Consider the following 21,496-nt stretch of genomic DNA (forward strand, 5'->3'; position numbering starts at 1 on the left):
GCCATTGTTGGTGATGACAAAGATGATGATAACATTAGAGCGATAAAAATGCTCATTGGGAGGTTGATAAAAATGCTGCTGACGATGACGACGACGAAGATGATGACGATGACGATGATGATGAGGAAGGTAAGGATGAATGAGTTTAAAATGGAAGCAATTGAAAAGGAACTGGTATTGCCGACTAAGGTAATGTCGTAATAAAATGCTCGCTGCATGGCTTGTCCCTTCAACAACCTGGTTAGAGGAACAAAAAGTGAATGAATGAATGAATGATTGAATGAATTAATGAATGAATGAATGAATGAATGAATGAATAAATGAATGAATGAATGAATGAATGAATGAATAAACTACTGAATGAACAAGTATACATATATGCAAGTGATTGAAATAATGAATGAATGAGTGAAAAACTGAATTAGTGAATGAACAAATAAATGTTTGACTGAATGAACAAATAAAAGAATGACTTATCGATATGATATTTTTTTTTAATAAAAATATCAACAATTTATCTTATAGTTTTTAAATGTAGATAGTTTTTTATTCTATCGTCCAAACATTTGCAATAGTGAAGCAACAAGTTTGGAAATTTGAAAATTTGAACAGAACATATCCCCGAGAGAAATAACGCTGACAACTTATTCAAACATTTCCTCTTTTCCACTTTTCTTCATTTGTTCGTTCGTTCGTTCATTCGTTCGTTTGTTCGTTCGTTCGTTTGTTCATTCCTCCAATCTTTTTTAATAGTAAAATAACGACCTAAAATGTAGCGATAAATTTGGAAATTTGAACATATCTATCTAAAAGAGGAACGAAGGAACGGATGATTAACTTTCCTAATGGATTGAGAGTAAGCATGGATGAATAAAGGTGAAATAAATAAATTTATTCATATATATATATATATATATATTCATTTTAGTTTGAATGAATGTTAGTATGAAGAACTTCGAACGGGAAGTTTGCTAAAGTATTGCTATAAATAAACAGAAATGGTCAAAAATGTTAAAGTAGACAAATTCTTTTCATTCAGTACATGAATACTTACGTACTTACCTAGTACGTACATGTGTACTCCATCCAACTAATAGTCAAACTGAAAACCAAAAGCCCGGCTGATGGCCAACCGTACAAGACTACCTTCCTAAATCAAGTTCCTAATCAGAAGATAATGCGAACTAGAGAGAGAGAGAGAGAGGAGAGAGAGAGAGAAAGAGAGAGAGAAAGAGAGAGAAAGACAAAGACAAATACAGACAGACAAACAAAAAGAAAAAAGGAGGATCATGATGAGATGATAATGGCAACAACAGAGATGATGATGTTGATGAAAAGATGAGGATGACGACCATTACTGCCGAAAATTTTTGAGTTTTTCGAAAAAAAAAATGTAAAAGTTTCAAATTACCATCTGCTGTATACATCCTGAGGGGATTTCTCGATATCGTTACATACCTATAAAATATTATTATGGGCGTGTGTGTGTGCGTGTGTGCGTGTGTTTACGTGTGACAGTTATAAGTATAGAAGGGCAAATAAAAAAATCCAACAAACAAATAATGTTCTAGCCAGAAATAAACGTATCAATAAATCTCTGGAAAAAATTTGCAACTAAACATAAATCAATAGAGCAAACGAAGAGTAAAAAAAGAGAAAGAAATAAACGAGTAAATGAATAAAAGAATGAACGAATGAATGAATAAATAAATGAAGGAAGGAATGAATGAATGAACGCCTAAAAATGAATAACGCTGATGAAGACTATAAGGCCAAGTTTGAAATAATAAATAACGCAATGTCCAGCAAACACAAAACAACAACAACAACAAACACCGAGCAAACACAACTCTAACAAACGATGGCTCAACTAAAAATTGTCACACAAAAACAACAAGAAACTCCCAGATCATTCATCTTTTAAGAAACAAAAACAAAGTGGAAGCTCCTTAACAATAGCTACTCATCCTATTTAGCTAGTTTTAGTTAATTACTGGTAAACTTTTACTACTAACTAGAAGTGAGCGGGAATTGAAATTTGTTCTTCACTCCAATTTTTTCTCATTCCCGATTCTCTCTTGAATTCCCATTCATGACAACCTTCCCGAAAATTCCCATTCCCTATTTTTTAACTCATTCCACGTTTTCCCTCCCATTCCATCACGATTCCCATAGAGTTATATAGGATTATATAAAGTTGTATTGAGTTATATATATATATATACATATAGTTATATAGAGGTATATATATAGTTATATAGAGTCATATAGGGTTATATAGAGAACCGTGGGATTCCCGCAATTTTGGTTCCCATGCTCACTTCTATTCTTGAAATCCGCTCTGAACTTCGTAAGTGATGGAGAAGTAGTCAGAGAAGAAGGTAGAGAGTTCCAGAGAGAAGGGCCAGAAAAAACAAATGCAGATTTAGCAAAGGAGTGTTTAACACGAGTTAACAAAGAGTGAGAACAAGAAGACGATCGTAAGCCGAAGCGTTTAGGTTTAATTAATATATCTGATAAGTACTTAGGAAAGAACTTAAAGTGAGACTTATACATTAAGTGAAAATTCACTAGGTATGTTAGATTATTGCTCTCTAACTCTTATTCTCTCTCTCTCTCTCTCTCACACACACACACACACCACACCCACACCCACACATGATAATATATACATAGGGGTATACGAAGGGTCCCAGAAAAAAATCATTCATAATCTCGGGCCAGCCGAAATGTGGGTGTTAAAAAGTGTCAAAAATTTTCGATTCATCATTCATGCGATGCAAATGACACAACACAACTCATACATATACATATATTTGTATGTGTGTGTGTTTGTGTATGCGTAAAGAGAAAGAAATAAACGAGTAAATGAATAAAAGAATGAACGAATGAATGAATAAATAAATGAAGGAAGGAATGAATGAATGAACGCCTAAAAATGAATAACGCTGATGAAGACTATAAGGCCAAGTTTGAAATAATAAATAACGCAATGTCCAGCAAACACAAAACAACAACAACAACAAACACCGAGCAAACACAACTCTAACAAACGATGGCTCAACTAAAAATTGTCACACAAAAACCACAAGAAACTCCCAGATCATTCATCTTTTAAGAAACAAAAACAAAGTGGAAGCTCCTTAACAATAGCTACTCATCCTATTTAGCTAGTTTTAGTTAATTACTGGTAAACTTTTACTACTAACTAGAAGTGAGCGGGAATTGAAATTTGTTCTTCACTCCAATTTTTTCTCATTCCCGATTCTCTCTTGAATTCCCATTCATGACAACCTTCCCGAAAATTCCCATTCCCTATTTTTTCCTATTGCTCTCTAACTCTTATTCTCTCTCTCTCTCTCTCACACACACACACACACCACACCCACACACCACACCCACACATGATAATATATACATAGGGGTATACGAAGGGTCCCAGAAAAAAATCATTCATAATCTCGGGCCAGCCGAAATGTGGGTGTTAAAAAGTGTCAAAAATTTTCGATTCATCATTCATGCGATGCAAATGACACAACACAACTCATACATATACATATATTTGTATGTGTGTGTGTTTGTGTATGCGTGCGTGCGTGCGTGCGTGCGTGCATGTATGTGTTATGTGTGTGTCTATAGATGTTTACAATGTATATGGAATAATAAGAATGCGTGTTTCTGCTGGCAACAGTAGCAGTTTCGCGACGTTCTCTCTCATGTAGCACTGGAGTTTAGCTGTATTGTCAATGTATAAATATTTATTTCATTGTCGTCGATGTGTCTTCAAAAATATTTTTTATTTAAAATGAGAATAATTTAATTAATTGGTTAGTTAATTGATTGGATAATTAATTAATTAACTTGTTGTTAAGTATTTTTGGCGTTAATTTTCAAATTGCTTTCAATTGTTTGTCAAATATTTGCTTAGATCGTCGTCATCAAAGATGAAATCTATTTTCTGATCGTTACAATCAATCAAAAAATCTGCCCATTAAAATTTTTTTTTCAAACATAAGAACGATGGGGTGATGTGATTTTTAATTTCAGGAATCGAATTTCAGAATCAAAATTTTTACTACATTGTACACTTTGAAAAAATTAATTATCAAAAAATTTCTTCGGTTGAATTCGAAATGTCTCGCTACAACTACAACAGCCACTACCGTCGCAACGACGACGACTTCGACTACAACGTGGCCAACTACAATGAAGATAATGAATCTGCCAAGAGTGATGAATATGGTTACGGCGAAGACAGCTTCGATGAAAAATTCCCAACCTACGCTCCCTACAACTACAACAAACACCCACAGAATCAACAGTCGAAGCAGCAGCCGCCACAAACCAACGACTACTACAGTCCCCGCCACCAGGCCAACAACGTTAAACACGACCACACCCAGCAACAGCAGAACGATTACAAAACAGCCAACAGCACGAACGTCATCAAAACCAGCAATATCAACAACAACAATAATTTCACCATCCTCTCGATAGCGGACACCGCAAATAAAAAAGCGAGAATGTTGGAGAAAATGCAGAATTTTTTGCGACAAGTGACGAGCGACACGTCGGCCTGCAAAATATTTTTCGCCCTCAACGAAGCCGCACTTTCTTCTTTGAATCCATTTTTGGCCCTCTACTTCAAGCAGATGGGCATGTCTCCAACGAAAACTGGAGTTCTGCTGGGTCTTCGAGCACTCGCTCAGTTGATATTCATTCAACTTTGGAACAGAACGGTGGATCGCTGGAAGATTTGGAAGTGCATTTTTCTCATCAGCTTGCTTGGTTGGATAATTTGCACCGTCTGTTTGCCGCTCGCCTCGCCGCACGTTGACTCCTGCATCGTCCACAATGGAACCTGGCCCTATTTGTATGCCGTTGACACGCCAGACAAGGAGGAGGCATACGTGAGTCTACCGTACGCGGATGTCAGGCGAGTCGTCAAAAGATCAGCTGATGATAACAACGTAGCTAAACTTTTGAATAAAAAAGTTGAAGGAGACGGTGGAACAGAATTTGTAAAATTAAGCAATAAATTAAAAAACCGTATTCGGAATCAAAATGTAGGATACTCGATTGAGAACCTCGATATTATGAAAGGACTTCAAGTGAATAACCAGAAGGAACAAAACCAGCTCAAGCATTGGCGCAATCTGCTACAATATGAGGACGAACTATTAGATGACAAATATAATAGACCAAGTTATTTCAACTCTGTAAGTTACGAAGTTTACAAACTGCAACAGGCAAGAAAGCAACGCCAACAAACACAACGAAACGATGATCTGATGAGAGAGTTGTTGCTGCAGCAGAGAGCCCAGCAACAACGAGAGCTGCAAAAACGTTTGAAGTCGTTGGTAAAAAGATCAAATGGTAGGGCGTTCGTACCAGTTTATATTCCGCCAACGATCGCAACGACCACAACTACCACCACCACAACAACTAAAAAATCGAAAAAAAAGAAAACTAAAAGAACAACAACCACTCCCCCCCCGACAACGACAACAACGCCATCAGTTTTACTAGTGTACGATAACCTGGATTATGAAGACAACGACGATTCCATTCCAGATGAAGAGGAAACCGAAACTGTACGATTTGGAGTTAACGTGGAAGTGAATGGAGAAGTGAATGAAGAAGAAAGTGAAGTTCCAAACCCGGATGACGTAGAGACGAGTATTGAACAATATTACAACGAGCCCTACACCTTTTATCACCAGAAAACCACGCCGGCCTCGCTTAGGTACCAAGAGGCTCCCAAAGTAATAACACCACATGCGTTCTTTCGAGCAACAACACCCACCACCACCACCACCACAACTACCACCACCACAACAACAACAACTATTTTGAAACAATTCATGCCGCTGCCTGTTTACTTGGCGACCAAACAAAAAACGAAAAACTATAAAATATTGACTACAATCTACTACCCTACCATTTCAACAACATCTTTGTACATTTATGCTCAAGAACACATTGAAGCTGACAGTGACATACCGACGATGAATTTTTATCGTTTCAAACAAGTTCCTAATTTCGGGCAATTTATGCCGGGATTTTCACCGCTTAAAATTGGATTAAGATACGCCCAGCCCCCAAGTTACATCTCCGACCTGTCACCATCGTCACAATACTACTTACCGGTTGAATTTTACACCCCGGTGCAATCGATCCTCGCCTACCGAGATACCGACATTAGGAACTCCTTCCTGCTCACGTTGTTTTTACTGATAATGGGAGAATTTTTTAGCGCACCGGTCGCTATTTTATCGGATTACGCGGCTCTTCTGGCATCTGGCAACGATGCTGAAATATTTGGACGGCAGAGAATATTCGGTACAATCGGTTCAACTATTGTCGTATTTTTCCTCGGAGTCGGATTGGATCGAAGTGCCGAGATACACTGCGGAGGCACTGACCCTATTCCCGATCGAGATTTTTCTGCTTGTTTTATTTCATTCACAATTTTGGCATGTTGTTCAGTGCTGGCAGCGTTCAAACTGCAGTTTGAAAGCGAAGAAGATGGGATGAGGCAATCTTCATTTCCGTTCTTTTCTGGATCTGGAAACCTTGCTCTGAGCGAGATGAAAGACAGAGCTGTTGATAAAGTGAAAGAAACGATAACAAGACGAAAGAAACAAGATCGGGAGAATTTGGTGGAACTGATGAGATCGAAGGCGGTCCAATGGGTTACAGCGGCTTGGCGTCCAAGGGTCGAATGAATCAGAGTAATAACATGGACGATAACCACCGAACCTCCCAACAAACCAACTTGGATCCAAATAGAATAAACAACGATTTGAAATCTGCCCGTCACCAATCCATAATAAGCACGAGGTCAAATTATCTAAACGAAAAGTCTTTCTTAAACGAGCAGAACGCAATGAGGAACCAGAGATTGAGTACCGCCAGCATATACGGTCCGGACGGATTTAACGATATATCCGACTTCGTTCTATCCATTCCTTGGTTTTACATTCCGCGAGGTTACCCTGCATTTTCAACATTCAGACACTGGGTGAACGCACTAAATGCCATAATGCCAGCTCGCTACAGTTTCGTCCTATTTGCAATCTGGTTCTCTGGAGTGAGTACAGGTGTGTCCATCTCATTTCTTTTCTGGTACCTTTTGGAGTTGAAAGGGAACTTTACGCTTTTTGGATTGACGTTTGTGTTTGGGCAGTTGTCCTGTCTGACTGCTTACCTCTTCTCCAGAAGTGCTGTCATTCAGTTCGGTGAGTTTTTCAAAGGAAGAGGTTTTATTTACTTTTTTTATTACGCAAGTTTAAATTCATTAGATCAATGAAAATGTTTCTATTGTTCTACCTTTTTTAAAAGATTCATTTTCAAATGAAGGGCACATGAAACTGATATACACCGGCCTGATATGTGCTGGTTGCAGGTTCATCTACATCTCATACCTCACTAACCCTTGGTGGATCCTACCCGTGGAATTCTTTCAAGGTTTACATTATTTTTTCAATTTTACAATTTTTTTTCATTTTTTGATAACAATAAATTTTTATTTCAAGTATTTGTTTTTTTTTTTTTTGTTTTTTTTTTTTACCGAGAACAATATTTCGATAAAGATTTTTGCGATAATTAACGTAGTTCTCGATAAATAGCAACAACGACATTGTTGCATTAGTAGTAGCAATGACTGAAATAAATGTTGAGTTTGTTGTCAACAACATCATTAAGGACAACTTCACAAAACAAAAAAAAACAAAAAAAAAATAAAAACAAAAAAACAATTTTTTTTCCAAATCTCAAAATCCCCAATCAGAAGTGTATGTCAGGGTGTTGAATAGTTATATCGCATGTATTACAGCGTGAACATCAATCATGAATGATTCATTCTTTTATCTACGTCCTGAGAAATAGAAAATTGAAAATTTCACTCTGCTTAATAATAAAATTTTTCTTTTACAACACTCTAACACATCAAATCACATCATAACTCGTTACAAAACATCATTCTATATTTAGCCAGACCCATCCATAAACTTATCAAACCAAAATTCTATGACATTATAATCAGATCACATAACATTACATGACATTAACTTGCTAGAGAGCTAAAAATATTTCTTGCTTGGCACCTTGGCGTGAATTTCTCGCTTAAATAAGCTCCCTTAAGACAAATTATGTAAGAATGGTCGTATAATCTTTATACGCAGAAACGCGATTTTTAATTAAGTAAGATAGTAAAATTTGGTTTCTTTCGTTGTTTTTGTAATGTTTTTTATTTGTATGTTTTACCTGAGTTAAGAGTTGAGGTATAATTAGGAAATGAATAAAAAATTGAATTAAAAAAAAATGATTTTCAGTTGTAGACAAAAAATCCAACAATTCAGACGCACGTACGAAATAACTCCCCGGCATTTTCATAAAAATTCAAACGGAATCCTAAAAAGCATCATGAATAAAAATACACACACATACCCGGAATACTCGCGCATACACAGACTCGCACACATGCACACACACACACAAACACACACGCACAGGATTAACTCAATCCGGATTACACGTGGCTGGTTGTTCATACGTATGCCAGGCTTTACCTCCCGACTTGAAACCGACAGGTCATCTCATCGTTAACACTTGCTATGGAGGGCTGGGTATCGGTCTTGGGGCGTTAGTAGGCGGTCTACTGATTGACCAATATGGTTGGTAGAGGCTCTCTCTCTCTCTCTCTCTCTCACTCACTCACTTTCTCTCTCTCTCTTTATTCCTTTTTTCATTCTCATTCTCACTATTCTTTCTCTTCATTTTTTTTCTCTTGTTACTTTTAGTGAAAGAAGTTTTTCATTTGAGTTGCTTTGAAAAAAATCGATCTTGCTCCATGTAAATTATGCTCGTTATCCTTATTTATTCTGATCTTGATTTAGTTTCGGTTAAGCACTTTTAATTTTTATTTCAATAACTGATGGCACCAAAACGGCATTATCAACGCTCCAAACGTTACTACTACTACTACTGCTGTTGCTGCTGCTGCTACTACAGCTACTGCTAGCGCTACCACTCAATTACTACCATAACTGTAGTACTACAAATACTGCTATCAAATACTTTAAATGTTTTCAGCGATCAATACGTTTTCCTCCCCTTTTAAGGTTAGAGTTGAATTCAATTTACTTTGAGAACGATGGCGGCGAGATTTACATTCAGCCAGATATGAACCGCACATGACATGTTGTAAGCCGAGGCATTATTGAAATTGAACGAGTGGTAATTGGTTTTGGAAGTAATAGTACTAATACTGGCGTATAAGATAGCAGATAAGCAGTAGCAAAGGTAGCAGTAGTAGCAACAGTAGCCACAGTAATAGTGGACAAAACCACTTATCAGATTATGACGCGGTACATGTAAGCAGCGTTCTTTTGAAAGGTACATTTATAGCCAAGTATCATTGTTACTTAACACTAACATTTCCATTGCCCTTAGCAGTAATTGCAACAGATTCTTCTTAACAAATGCTACCACATTCTGTAGTAATAGTCGTGGCTGGTGTAGAAGCAGTTACAAAAATTGAAAAATTTAATCAAATTTGGCAGACGTTCGTTGAATTTTAATTCTATTTAATGATTGTTTATTGCGTTAGTGTTATAAGAAGCTGATGGTAGCAGCAGTGGTAGCAGCAGTAGCAGCAGCAGCAGCAGCAGCAGTAGTAGTATTAATAGTAGTAGTAGTAGTTTTACGAATAATTCAAGAAAATATATTTTTAATAATTTCAATTCAACATGAAAAAACCTTAATGCGTCTAGCATAAATAGTTGGATTAGTGCACGAGGGAAATGTTGCGGAAGTAAAATTTATTCGGAGAAAATTAGGAAAAACTTTGTGTGTGCGTGTGTTTCTTTGTGCGTGCATGTACGTGTGCGTGTTCGTATGTCATGTACGTTTGTGTGTGTGTGTGTGCGTGCGCGTGTTTGTTTAGTTTCATTCATTCGTTTATTCGCTCATACATTCATTCAGTCATTTATTTATTCACTCATTCGTTCGATCGATCGTTCATGCATTTATTTATTTATTCATTCTTTCCTTCCTTCATTCATTCATCCATTTTCACTTTCTTACATTCTTTCATATTTTTTTAATTTTCTCAGCGTCTGTTCACTCTACGTCCTCCTCACGCATCTTCACTTAGAAAATTCTTTTAAGTTTTTTTTTATCTTTGAATGGTTTTTACTTTCGCTACCGTAAAATGTTCAACATAGTCCAGCACTGAATTTTATCTATCTATTTTTTTTTCATTCTGGCTGTTACATTCTGCAAAAACTTTTCATTCTCTTAAGGTTTTTTATTTCATTCATTTGTTTTTCATCTTGATATCACTCAATCAAAAACATACATTTATCAAATCATTAATTCATTCATTAATTCATGAATTCATTCATTTACTTGCACACATAAACACACACACACACACAAACAAACAAACACGTACACTTACATTCTAGGTACTCTTGCAATGTTCCTAATGTTTGGAACTTTCAGCTTTCTGGTCTTTCTCTCACTCTTCCTACTAAATTTCTGCTACTTGCGACCGCAGCAACTAATCGGCGGGAACGCGGCCGCAGATAATAAGTGGTTTTACGACGTTAGCAACAAGGAAATTATCAATGCGGCCAATAGCCAGGCTGCTTATTTGTCGTCGGCGGCACTCGCGGCTTCTCATGTTAATAGAGGTTTGTGGTAGGTTGTGGTTGGTTGTGGTTGGTTGTGGTAGGTTGTAGTTGGTTGTGGTTGGTTGTGGTTGGTTGTGGTAGGTTGTGGTTGGTTGTGGTTGGTTGTTGTGTGTTTGTTTGTTGTTGTGGATGCTGCTCTTTGTTCCATTAATCATTTCAAATGAAATTTTCGGACGGAACATTTCAAAAGGAGCTTAGCGATTGAAAATTTGAAAATTAAAAACCAAATGTTTTTAATTATCATCATCGTCTGTAGCATCATCGTCGTCATCGTAGTCATCACAGTTATTATCACCACTGGTAACATCATTGTCAAAACATTGTCAATTGTTAGTCTTAGTTATAGTAATAATATAAATGATAATACGAAGAAGAAGTATAATGAGAAATATAATAAGCGTGCCAGTCAAAAAAATTTTTAATTTCTTTTTTTATTCTAATTTCCTCCAACTAAATTACTAAAGTTTGGAAAAAATAGTTGAAAAAACAAAAAAAAATATCTAAAAATGTGATCAAAAATGCTAAAAAAATAATACCTGAAAAAAAAACAAGTCACGTGAGCAGTAACAGAGTCACGTGATAGCCTGGACCCCTGCAGAAAAATTCATTTTCGGAATTTGCCAGGATGACGACGATGACGAATACGATGTGATGGTAGAGATGACGTTGACGATGATTGGACCTAAGTGAATGATGATGGTAGTGATGATGAAGATGATAAATAATAATAATGGGAGCATCTTTTATTTTTCACCCTAAAAAACATACAATGATAAAAATATATATATATAAGTTAATGTTAATAATAATAATAATAATAATAATAATAATAATAATAATAATAATAATAATAATAATAATAATAATAATAGCGATGATGATGATAACGATGACGATGATCATCGTTATCGTCCTAATTTCTAAAGTTTTTTTGGCCTTAACTTTCATAACATAATGTGTACAGAGGAACATCTATTTAATGTCATCAAGACATTAACACATTTTACGCTGATGACAACAACAGCAATAATAATAATAATAATAATAATAATAATAATAATGATCAGGATGATGATGACGATGGCGATAATGACTCGGACTCGATAAACATTAATTACTCTATTTTTTGAGCTAATAATTATTATTGTTATTAATGATATTGTTATTGTTATTATTATTGGTGTTGTTATTGTTCTTATTCCTATTATGTTCATTGTCCTTAATGTTTATTCAGCGAGTGTAATTGCTTGTTGTCTGCCTGTCTGAATTCTTCTCATTATCCGCGAGTACTAATGTAGCAATTTATTGGTGTTTTTGAATTTTATTCCAGTTGTTACTTTTTGTTATTTTCGTTGTTATCATTATTGTTATTATTATTTATTACTGTTATTATTACTTTTATTTTATAGTTTAATCGACTGAAGCAAATAAAATTACTTTTCTTTATTATGAACCAACGCTAGTTACAAAACATTTCATCTCCTCTTTGTTCTTCTTCCTCTTTCTAATGTTGTCAATCCACAAACTTTTAATCTGTCTTCATATGGCATACCGCGACACTCCTTCATCATTCTCGTTATTCCCCTTTGAATATTCTCGAGTATATGTCTATCTTTTTGTAAATTTGGATTCCAAAGCTGAATACAGTACTTCAACTTCAGTCGAACCAATGCTCTATGTAGGTTTAATATGACGATCACATCTCCGTTTTTCACTGCTCTTTTCATCATACCCAGAGACATGTTTGCACTTTTAGCTTCCTCGATTCATTGCCGCGCTACCTTACCATTCCGATAAGTTATCATTCCTAGATTCTTTTCCTCCTCTAAATTTTTCAGTGGCGTGACTTCAAGTTTGAATATGTCTGCCTTGTTGTTCGCTCCCATGTGTATGACTGTACATTTGTTAGTGTTGAATACCATCTGCCAATCCTCTGCCCATTTGCATATTTTTTGCAAATCACATGCTAGGATTTCATTATCTTTATAGTTGTTTACAACAGCACATAAATTAGTGTCATCTGCAAATTTTGAAATTTTAGACTTTATTCCTATATCTAGATTGAGAGACTTTCTCCAATACCAACTTTTTGCCGTACTAGAAATATTATATATATATATATATATATATATATACATCCAAACACACACATTCACTCACACACACAAACAACAAACACACACGCGCACACACACAAACAATCAAACACACACGCACACACATTCAGAAATTCTAAGTCAGCATAGGCCGAGTTACGACAGGCGCATTTCTAGCGCGTCGACGATGTTGATGACAACCGGCGAATACAACAACGTCAACTACAACGTCAACAACAACATCAACCACAACATCAACCACAACATCAACCACAACATCAACAACAGCAGCAGCGGTATGACGTCATCCTCCCATTTAGGGCATAACAAAAACGTTGGGGGCGGTGGGAATTTCAAAAGTGAGAGCGGGAAAAACCCATTCCACTTACCGTCTGGCCACTATTCGCACTATCAAGATTATAACTGTTAGTACGTCGTTTCATCAATTTATTATTATGATTATTATTATTTTTATTATTATTGTTGTTGTTGTTATTATCTGTTTTTTTTTAAAAATAATAAAATTAAAAACAATTTTTTTACACAAATGCCAGCGCTTCAATTATAAACCGTTTTTAATGGCAGTTTGCAGACGTGAAGCGTTAGGTTTAAATGCCAGAATAAATTCTAAATTGTTGATGTTTAGAAATTACTTTTAGAAAAATAGAGAGAAAGAGAGAGAAAAAAAGAGAAAAGAGAAGAAAAAGAGAGAGAGAGAAAAAAAGAGAGAAAAGAGAAGAAAAAGAGAGAGAGAGAGAGAAAGAGAGAAAAGAGAAGAAAAAGAGAGAGAGAGAGAAAGAGAGAAAAGAGAAGAAAAAGAGAGAGAGAAAAAGAGAGAAAAGAGAAGAAAAAGAGAGAGAGAGAAAAAGAGAGAAAAGAGAAGAAAAAGAGAGAGAGAGAAAAAGAGAGAAAAGAGAAGAAAAAGAGAGAGAGAGAGAGAGAGAGAAAAAGAGAGAAAAGAGAAGAAAGAGAGAGAGAGAGAGAACAAGAGAGAAAAAAGAAGAGAGAGAGAGAGAGAGAGAAAGAGAGAAAAGAGAAGAAAGAGAGAGAGAGAGAGAGAAAAAGAGAGAAAAGAGAAGAAAGAGAGAGAGAGAGAGAGAAAAAGAGAGAAAAGAGAAGAAAAGTGAGAGAGAAATGTAGATGGAATGTGAACAAAATTTAAAACTTGGATAAAAAATTTACATTAAGTTTAATGAAATTTTTCATTTTTTAATCATTTTCATTTTCTTTCCAAGGAAAAACTGTTAAAGGAAATTGCAGTTGCTGCTGCTGATGGCAGTGATGACGATGTTGAAGAGGAAGATGAAGATGATGATCTCTTTCTTTCTCTCTCTCTCTCTCTCTCTCTCTCTCTCACTAAGCCGAAAATGACTACGACTAATAAATAGAAACATCGTCGTCGTCGTCATCATCGTTGTCATCATCATCTTCTTCTTCTTCCTCATCTTCATCATCATCTTCTTCTTCTTCCTCATCTTCATCATCATTTTCTTCCTCATCTTCCTCATCATCATCTTCTTCTTCTTCATCTTCATCATCATCTTCTAATTTTTCCTCATCTTCATCATCATCTTCTTCTTCTTCTTCCTCATCTTCATCATCATCCGCATCGTCGTCGCTGTAATGAAGATGATAGATACGTAAAATCAGAAAAAAAAGACATCAAACCATGTCACTAAAACCGGAGTCTTGCTTATGCATCTCAGTAATTTATAAGTGACGTCATCGTCAGCACAAAAAACAACAACAACACTAGCAACAACACTAACAACAACAACAACAACAGTAATTAGACCAATAAATCAAGCAGGAAGATAATTGCTCGGACTACAAAATGGCCTCAAATGACTCACCATCATTATAATAATAATAATAATAATAATAACTAACAATATTTTTACTTTTATTATCGCCGTCATCATCATCATCAAAATCATCATCATCATTACTATAAAATTAGTATATAGGTATGTGTAAACGTTTTCTTCAAGGTTTCACTCAATTGTTTACTCACTCATTCACTCATTTGTTCACCTACTCATTCACTCATTCGTTCATTCATTCATCCATTTAACTATTCAGTCATTCATTGACTAACACATACATAAAAGCCAGGTAAAATGCGAGTTACCGTTGTTACTTAATGCGTGTCCTTCCTTGTAGCTACTGCTTGTAATCTTTTTCATCATCTTTTCTCCACTCACTCTCTCTTTCTCTGTCATTCTCTTTCTCTCTATCTTTCTCTCTCTCTTTCTTTTTCTCTTTTTCGCTCTCTTACTCTTTTCAAAATATACATTAATTCAAAATTAATGATGGCTAAACATTATTTGACGTTGTAAATACGTACTTACATACGCACTCACGCACGTACGCACACACACACACACACATACACGCATACAGACATACACACACACATACATACACACACACACACAAACACACACACACAAAAGACGGAATAGTTACATGGAATGATTGATAGCTTAAATCATCCACAATTCCAACACTTTTTCTTGTATTTCGTTATTGATCGATTGATTGGTTGGCTGGTTGGTTTATCGGTTAATTGGTTGATTGTATAGTTGATTGATTGACTGATGGATTTGGGTCAACAAAAATACACACACACACACACATATATATATATATATATATATATATGTATATATATATATAGTTAGTTTGTTATATATATATAGGTATACAAAGGGGCAAAAATTATGTAAGGATGATTATGACGATAAGGACGATGATGACATCATAATAATGAGTAAGTTTTTTGATATATCTCTTCATATTTAATCTTCTCATTAGTCAATAGAGAGAGAGAGAGAGAGAGAGAGAGAGAGAGAGAGAGAGAGAGAGAGAGAGAGAGAGAGAGAGAGAGACTTCTCATGACGCCAATCATTGTCAAATAAAAAAAGTCTTTCAAATTTAAAATTCGCTTCTTTATTACAAATTAATAATAATAATAATAATAATAATAATAATAACATTATTATTATTCATTATAACAATAAATTGTTATGAATATATATACATATATATTTATATTTAGTTATACATTCAAGTCGTCTTATTTTATTGTCGGTTCTATAATATTTAGACACATTTTTTTGCATAAGATGAGGCTCTAGGTACAAAATACTTACGTACGTACATACATACTCACGTACACACATACGTACATACACACAAACGTACATATGATTGTATGTATTCTTAGGTATATATATACGTATAACGTATTTTTTTCTATCGGAAACACGCGCGTCTTCAAATCTATTTTTAGCATTTTAAAGAAACATTTTATTCATTCGTTCGTTTGTTCATTCATTCGTTCATTCATTCATGCATCCATTCATTTGTTTGTTCATTCGTTCATTCAAACTTTGTTCATTCATTCATTCATTCACCTTTTATTTTTTCATTCAATTCTTCTTTGCATCTTATACCTCAAGAATTTATGACATTGCCATGCATAATTTATTTTATTTTTGTCCCTTAAATTTCTTAAAATGCCAAATATCAAATGTATTGGATATACATATTTATATTTTTATGTAAATATATAAATATATATATATATATATATATATAATTTTACCATAATTAACTGATGTTCTTTATCTAATTCAGTGTTTTTTGATGTCTTATTGTTCCAAAATCGATTTGCTTTAAGATTCAAAATTTTAGACTTTATTTTGAAAAGATACTTTGATAGTGTGCGGTTCGTTTGTTCATTCGTTTGCTCGTTCATTCATTTGTTTTTTCTTTCGTTTATTCATTCATTCATTCATTCATTCATCCATCCATTCATCTATACCTTCATGTGTTGTCTTGCAGCTTAGTTGTAGATGGACTAACATGACATAGATTTTTTCAAAGTGTTCTTTGCTACTTCTGTTGAATAATTTTCAAAGGTTTTATATCTATGTATCGATTAATTTATTTTCGTTTATATTAATTATTTTTTCAAAAAAATGAATCTATGAATTTTCATGAAGCATATATATATATATTATCCTGAATATTTTAAATTTCAGAAAATAACCAAATTGAAAATTATTTTTCTTTGTTGCTTATTTCTTGGATGACGTCAACGACGACAATAATAAATAAATACGTGGACGATAATAAAGTACCAATGAATAATTATATTTTAATTTTATATTTTTAGATGAATTTTTCTGACTGACCTAACTGATAATGATATAATATATTCTTATTATGTTCTTTGTTGGTGTTGTGATTTGTGCTATATAAATATTTTTCTTTCTTCAATAATAAACAATAACATACAAACACACATACATACATACAAACAGACACACGCACACATAAATACAAACACACACACACACACATACATTCACACACACATACACACACACAAACATAGAAATTTTAAACAAACTTATAAGCACTTTCTATGTATCGATTTCAGCGTGCTAATGAATTGCGTATTGCTCAAACTGAAAACTAATGTTAAAGTCATTTTATTCTGTTGAAATTAAAGAAATATAATAATAATAATTATTATTATTTTTTATTATTATTGTTTGTTGTCTTATTATTATTATTTTTCGCACATTATATTGTATCTTAATCTCATCAAACTTGAAAAATTTTGATTTGCTCTTCTCAATAGCATGAGAACACACACACTCACATAGTCACACACACTCACATAGTCACACACACTCACATAGTCAAATGTTTGCAAATGTCTATTCATTAAAACGGTATATATATATATATATATATATATTATTTCTTCTATTCATATATCTCCAATTTAGACATAATATTGAATAATAACGTTATTAATAATTCCTGATAAATTGGTTTTATTTTTGAAGATTCGAAGATGAATAAAATGAAATCATTGAGTTCTATTTCTATATAATGGTTTGTTTGTCTGTTTAATTGTTTGTGTGTTTGTTTATCATAATGATTTTATTATTTAATTTTTTTAAATTTAAATTTAAAATTTTTTTATCTACACCGAAATCTTTCAAAATTATAAATCAAAATAAGTCTATAATGTTAACACAATTAAGGTTGCATCTATGTCTAAAAGCACTGGCATCACATGTAATCATTAATAGTTATAACTTCAGAACTAATTAGTTATTTAACCTCTAACATAGTAGAAATACTCACCTACCAGATACTAATAAAAACAAAATAATGTTATATCATTATGATTGACGAAAGTATTGAAAAATGGTTTGGCAATAAAAAATAAAAGTTACTATTTAGTTTGATCGGTGTGATTCGTCATCTTCATCATTATAAATGTTCACCACATCATCGTCTTCATCATCATCGTCCTCATATCATCATCGTCCTCATCATCATCATCATTCTTGTCGGTGCCCTACTGAATGACGTCATCACCAAAAGAAAAAAAAACAACGACGCATTCTTTAACGCAAAATACTCTTCCAAAGAAGGACATAGCAAAAATTATTCAGCCGTCAAATTATATTTACGATATCCGATATTATTCGATGGAGGTTTCAGAAATCTGTTTCAGGAATTGCTGTGGTCGTTGTGGTTGCTGAGTGCCACTGCTGCTGCTGCTGCTGCGGTTGGTAGTTGCTACTGACGTAGTAGTGTTGCCGTTGTTGTTGCTGTTGTTGTTGCGGGTGGTCGCTTCTAGGCGAGGCAATTAATTGCACAGATGATTTAACGACGTGTTTCTGTTGTTGTTGTTGTTGATGATGTTGTGGCTGATGATGTTGTTGAAAGTGCTGTGGACTTGATGAGAAGTTTTGTTGTTGTTGTTGCCAGTTTTGCGTGCGTTCATTTTGGTAGGGAGCCAGCATCGCTTGATCCTTCTCCAGCAGTTGAGCCAGATGGGACTGCCCACCTTTCGGTTGTTGATAAACAGGAGCGCCACCCCCAACACTCACAACATTTCCATCCTCTCGAATTTTTTTCTCTCCTCCCCCTGTTCTGCCCATCTTTTCTTCTTCTTGGAGAGCTTGGAGGACAGCTGACTGACCGGCGATAAACTCCTTCTTGGCTGTGCTTCCTGTTGGCGTTTTCAGGTTGCCTTCGTTCCGAGGCGGCAGACTGCAAGATGAAAAAGTAAAAATAATTAAAAAGAAAAATCAAATTTGTTTTTTTTTATAAACGTTAATCAGAACAACTGAACCAACATCTTTCCAGTGTAGTTGAAATTATGTTGCCTTCCAGAGAAATCTGGCAGTCCGCTCTTGGCGTGTAGTCCATGAAGATAAAAATCTGTCATCGGATCAAGATCGCTAGTGGGCGCATTTGAAGCCGCTGCGGCTGGTTTTTGGTGGTCGTATGAAGGTTGATGCTTGCTGGCAGCTGTTGCAGCTGCCACTGATCTTTGCGGTGGTTGCTGGTAGCTTAATGAAGTTCCGAGTGGTTTGGTATCCACTGCTCCACGTTGAATCAAGCCTGGTGGTCTGTTCACTGGCTGCTTCGCAATTTTGTTGACGCCCTGGAAGTCGAGAGGATTGTAGGAAGAGCGTTGCTGGTAGACTGCTGGGAATTTTACTGACTGGATGTGGTGGTCGGCGAGAGCCGCTGGTTTGATTGAAGGTGATGGTGGTTGAAATTTTGTTGTTGAGTGAATGGAAGGAGCTTGCTGTTGTTGTGGCTGCTGTCGCTGCTGCTGTTGCTGACGATGGTGTTGAACTGGCGGATGTTGGTAAGCTGGCTGTTCGGCGTGCATTTGCTGATGAATTTGGGAAGGCGAGTGTGGGCCGTCTGCAAAGATTTGAAAGGTTGATTCCAAGTTTTTTTTTCAAATAGTATACAATCATTTGTTTTTTAACGTTTATCAGAATCTATATTTTATATTCAATGAAAAATAGAAATTTTTCCAACCATAATTCGCATGGTTGAACATCTGCTTAACATCTCTCACTGACTTCAAGTGCTCATCGTCAACTTGCTTCTCATCTTTTTGTCAGTAAAATTTTGTTTAACTTCATTAAAACATATTGTTAAAATAATTTTTATATAATAATAGATAGTTATATTTAATTTATTTAATATATTTAATTTATTAATTTATTATATTTCCCAACCCACCAGAATAAATGAAATGTTCCTGATTGGTTGGCTGCCAAGTCACGTGAGAGGTGGCGTGTTGTTGGGGTTGGGGTGAAAATTGTTGTTGCGGGGAGAATGATTGATGCTGTTGTTGATGCTGAGAAGGTTCGTAAGTTCGTTGTTGTTGTGAATGATAATGTTCATGTTGCACCGGTATTGCATGGCTTACCTTGATGCGTGCGTGTATGTTTGTGTTGGTTACGTGTGTGTTTGTGTTTGTGCGTGTATGTGTGTACCCCAAAAGCAGAGCAAACATTTTTATCATGATTCAAAGAACTTACATTTTCGGACACAACAGAAGAAGAGCTTGCTTCTCTGAAATAGAAAAACGAAAAGAGAACAATATTGACGTTGTGTTGAAATTAAAATTTCAACATTCTCTAAACATCAGTCCCATTAAAAGCCCAACCTCAAAATCCCCAAAGTCAGTCTGTCGCCTGCATTCTTAATGACATCCTGTCCTTGCATAAGGGTCACGTGACTGAGGTCACTTCCGTTAACGGACAAAATGACGTCACCGCGATGCAGTATGGTGTCCGCCGGACTTCCGTTAAAAACCTGTCAGTGTAGAAACATCGATAATCATCACTAGAATCATAATCATAATTTAACAATAATAATAACCCTCTGAACGGAAAGAGGGCTTCCGAATTCTGCCCCACCCTGCAGGCGAAAACCCCATGCCACGTGCGGTCCAGGTCGCGTAATGTCAAAGTTCATTCTAGCTGAGGTCATCTGCATAGATTAACATAAATTTACGTGATTAGGTATTAATTTATTCATGCGTTTTCTGTATAAATTACCATCAATTATGTTAGTTTCGTAAATTTAAAAAATTATATTTAAAAAATTAAAAGTGAACCTTGCGACTGTTGTTGATTATTTCGCAGTTTTGGTCTATTGAAATTCAACAAAAATCTTTCTTACGGATGTTGTGTATGTATTGTTCCTATTTCTTTTTCTTTATCACCTTCCTTCAACAAACTAAGTGTGTGTGTGTGTATGTGTGTCTATATGTGTGTGCGCGTATGTGCGTACATGTATGCATGTAATAAAAGTTAAATTATATCCCAATTGCAAAAATTACAGAGACGAAACAACAAATTATAAAATAACTTGAAGATATGAAGAAACTCATTTAAATAAAATAAATAAATAAATAATTAATTAAAATTAAAAAAGGATTAAAAAATTAATCCTTACAGATCTCTACAGCAACAACAGACTACAACATCAAATGTTTTGGAAAATCGAAGATGCGAAATTCCAACGAAGCAATGGTGAACGCTTAATAGGCTGTATTTTCATAAAACACATACCTACCTACATACATATACACACTCACACACGCATACTCATATATACATACATACGTACGTACATACATACATACATACATACATACATTAAAACTTACATAGGCCTAGTAAGTTAAAACTTACATTAAACCACCAGCAAATGATGTTTTATAGGATATAAGAAATATTTATTAATATAATTTAATGATTTGAAATAGTAGTAGTAGTAGCAGTATTAATTGTAGTAGTAGTAGTAGTAGTGTATTAGTTGTAGTGTAGTAGTAGTGTAGTAGTAGTAGTT

General features: G+C 34.8%; 2 protein-coding genes across 2 annotated transcripts; one reads left to right on the plus strand and one right to left on the minus strand.

The window, feature by feature from the left end:
• Positions 1–4,133: 4,133 nt before the first annotated feature.
• HELRODRAFT_169885 (hypothetical protein) lies at positions 4,134–6,728 on the plus strand (the record flags this gene model as incomplete). Its single annotated transcript, XM_009015688.1, has 1 exon — positions 4,134–6,728. One exon carries the CDS (start codon positions 4,134–4,136, stop codon positions 6,726–6,728), a length of 2,595 nt encoding a protein of 864 aa, XP_009013936.1.
• Positions 6,729–17,643: 10,915 nt separating this feature from the next.
• Positions 17,644–21,159, minus strand: HELRODRAFT_190914 (hypothetical protein). The gene is made up of 10 exons (XM_009015689.1): positions 21,101–21,159; positions 20,760–20,881; positions 20,522–20,632; positions 20,307–20,455; positions 20,179–20,212; positions 19,877–20,066; positions 19,670–19,744; positions 19,466–19,549; positions 18,970–19,366; positions 17,644–18,883 (listed from the first exon to the last, which is right to left on the minus strand). The coding sequence occupies exons 3-10, from the start codon at positions 20,630–20,632 to the stop codon at positions 18,325–18,327; spliced, it is 1,599 nt and encodes a 532-aa protein (XP_009013937.1). The 5' UTR covers positions 20,760–20,881; positions 21,101–21,159; the 3' UTR covers positions 17,644–18,324.
• Positions 21,160–21,496: the final 337 nt, after the last annotated feature.

The sequence above is a fragment of the Helobdella robusta genome (assembly GCF_000326865.2).
Source record: "Helobdella robusta unplaced genomic scaffold HELROscaffold_16, whole genome shotgun sequence".
Classification (NCBI taxonomy): Eukaryota; Metazoa; Annelida; class Clitellata; order Rhynchobdellida; family Glossiphoniidae; genus Helobdella; species Helobdella robusta.

Excerpts from the sequence above, each read along its gene's own strand:
- HELRODRAFT_190914 (XM_009015689.1), bottom strand. The coding sequence starts at position 20,632 with ATGACCTCAGCTAGAATGAACTTTGACATTACGCGACCTGGACCGCAC. Across the intron at positions 19,745-19,876 it reads GGAACATTTCATTTATTCTG|ATGAGAAGCAAGTTGACGAT; the intron begins GTGGGTTGGGAA and ends ACTGACAAAAAG. Across the intron at positions 19,550-19,669 it reads GTTCAACCATGCGAATTATG|ACGGCCCACACTCGCCTTCC; the intron begins GTTGGAAAAATT and ends AAATCTTTGCAG.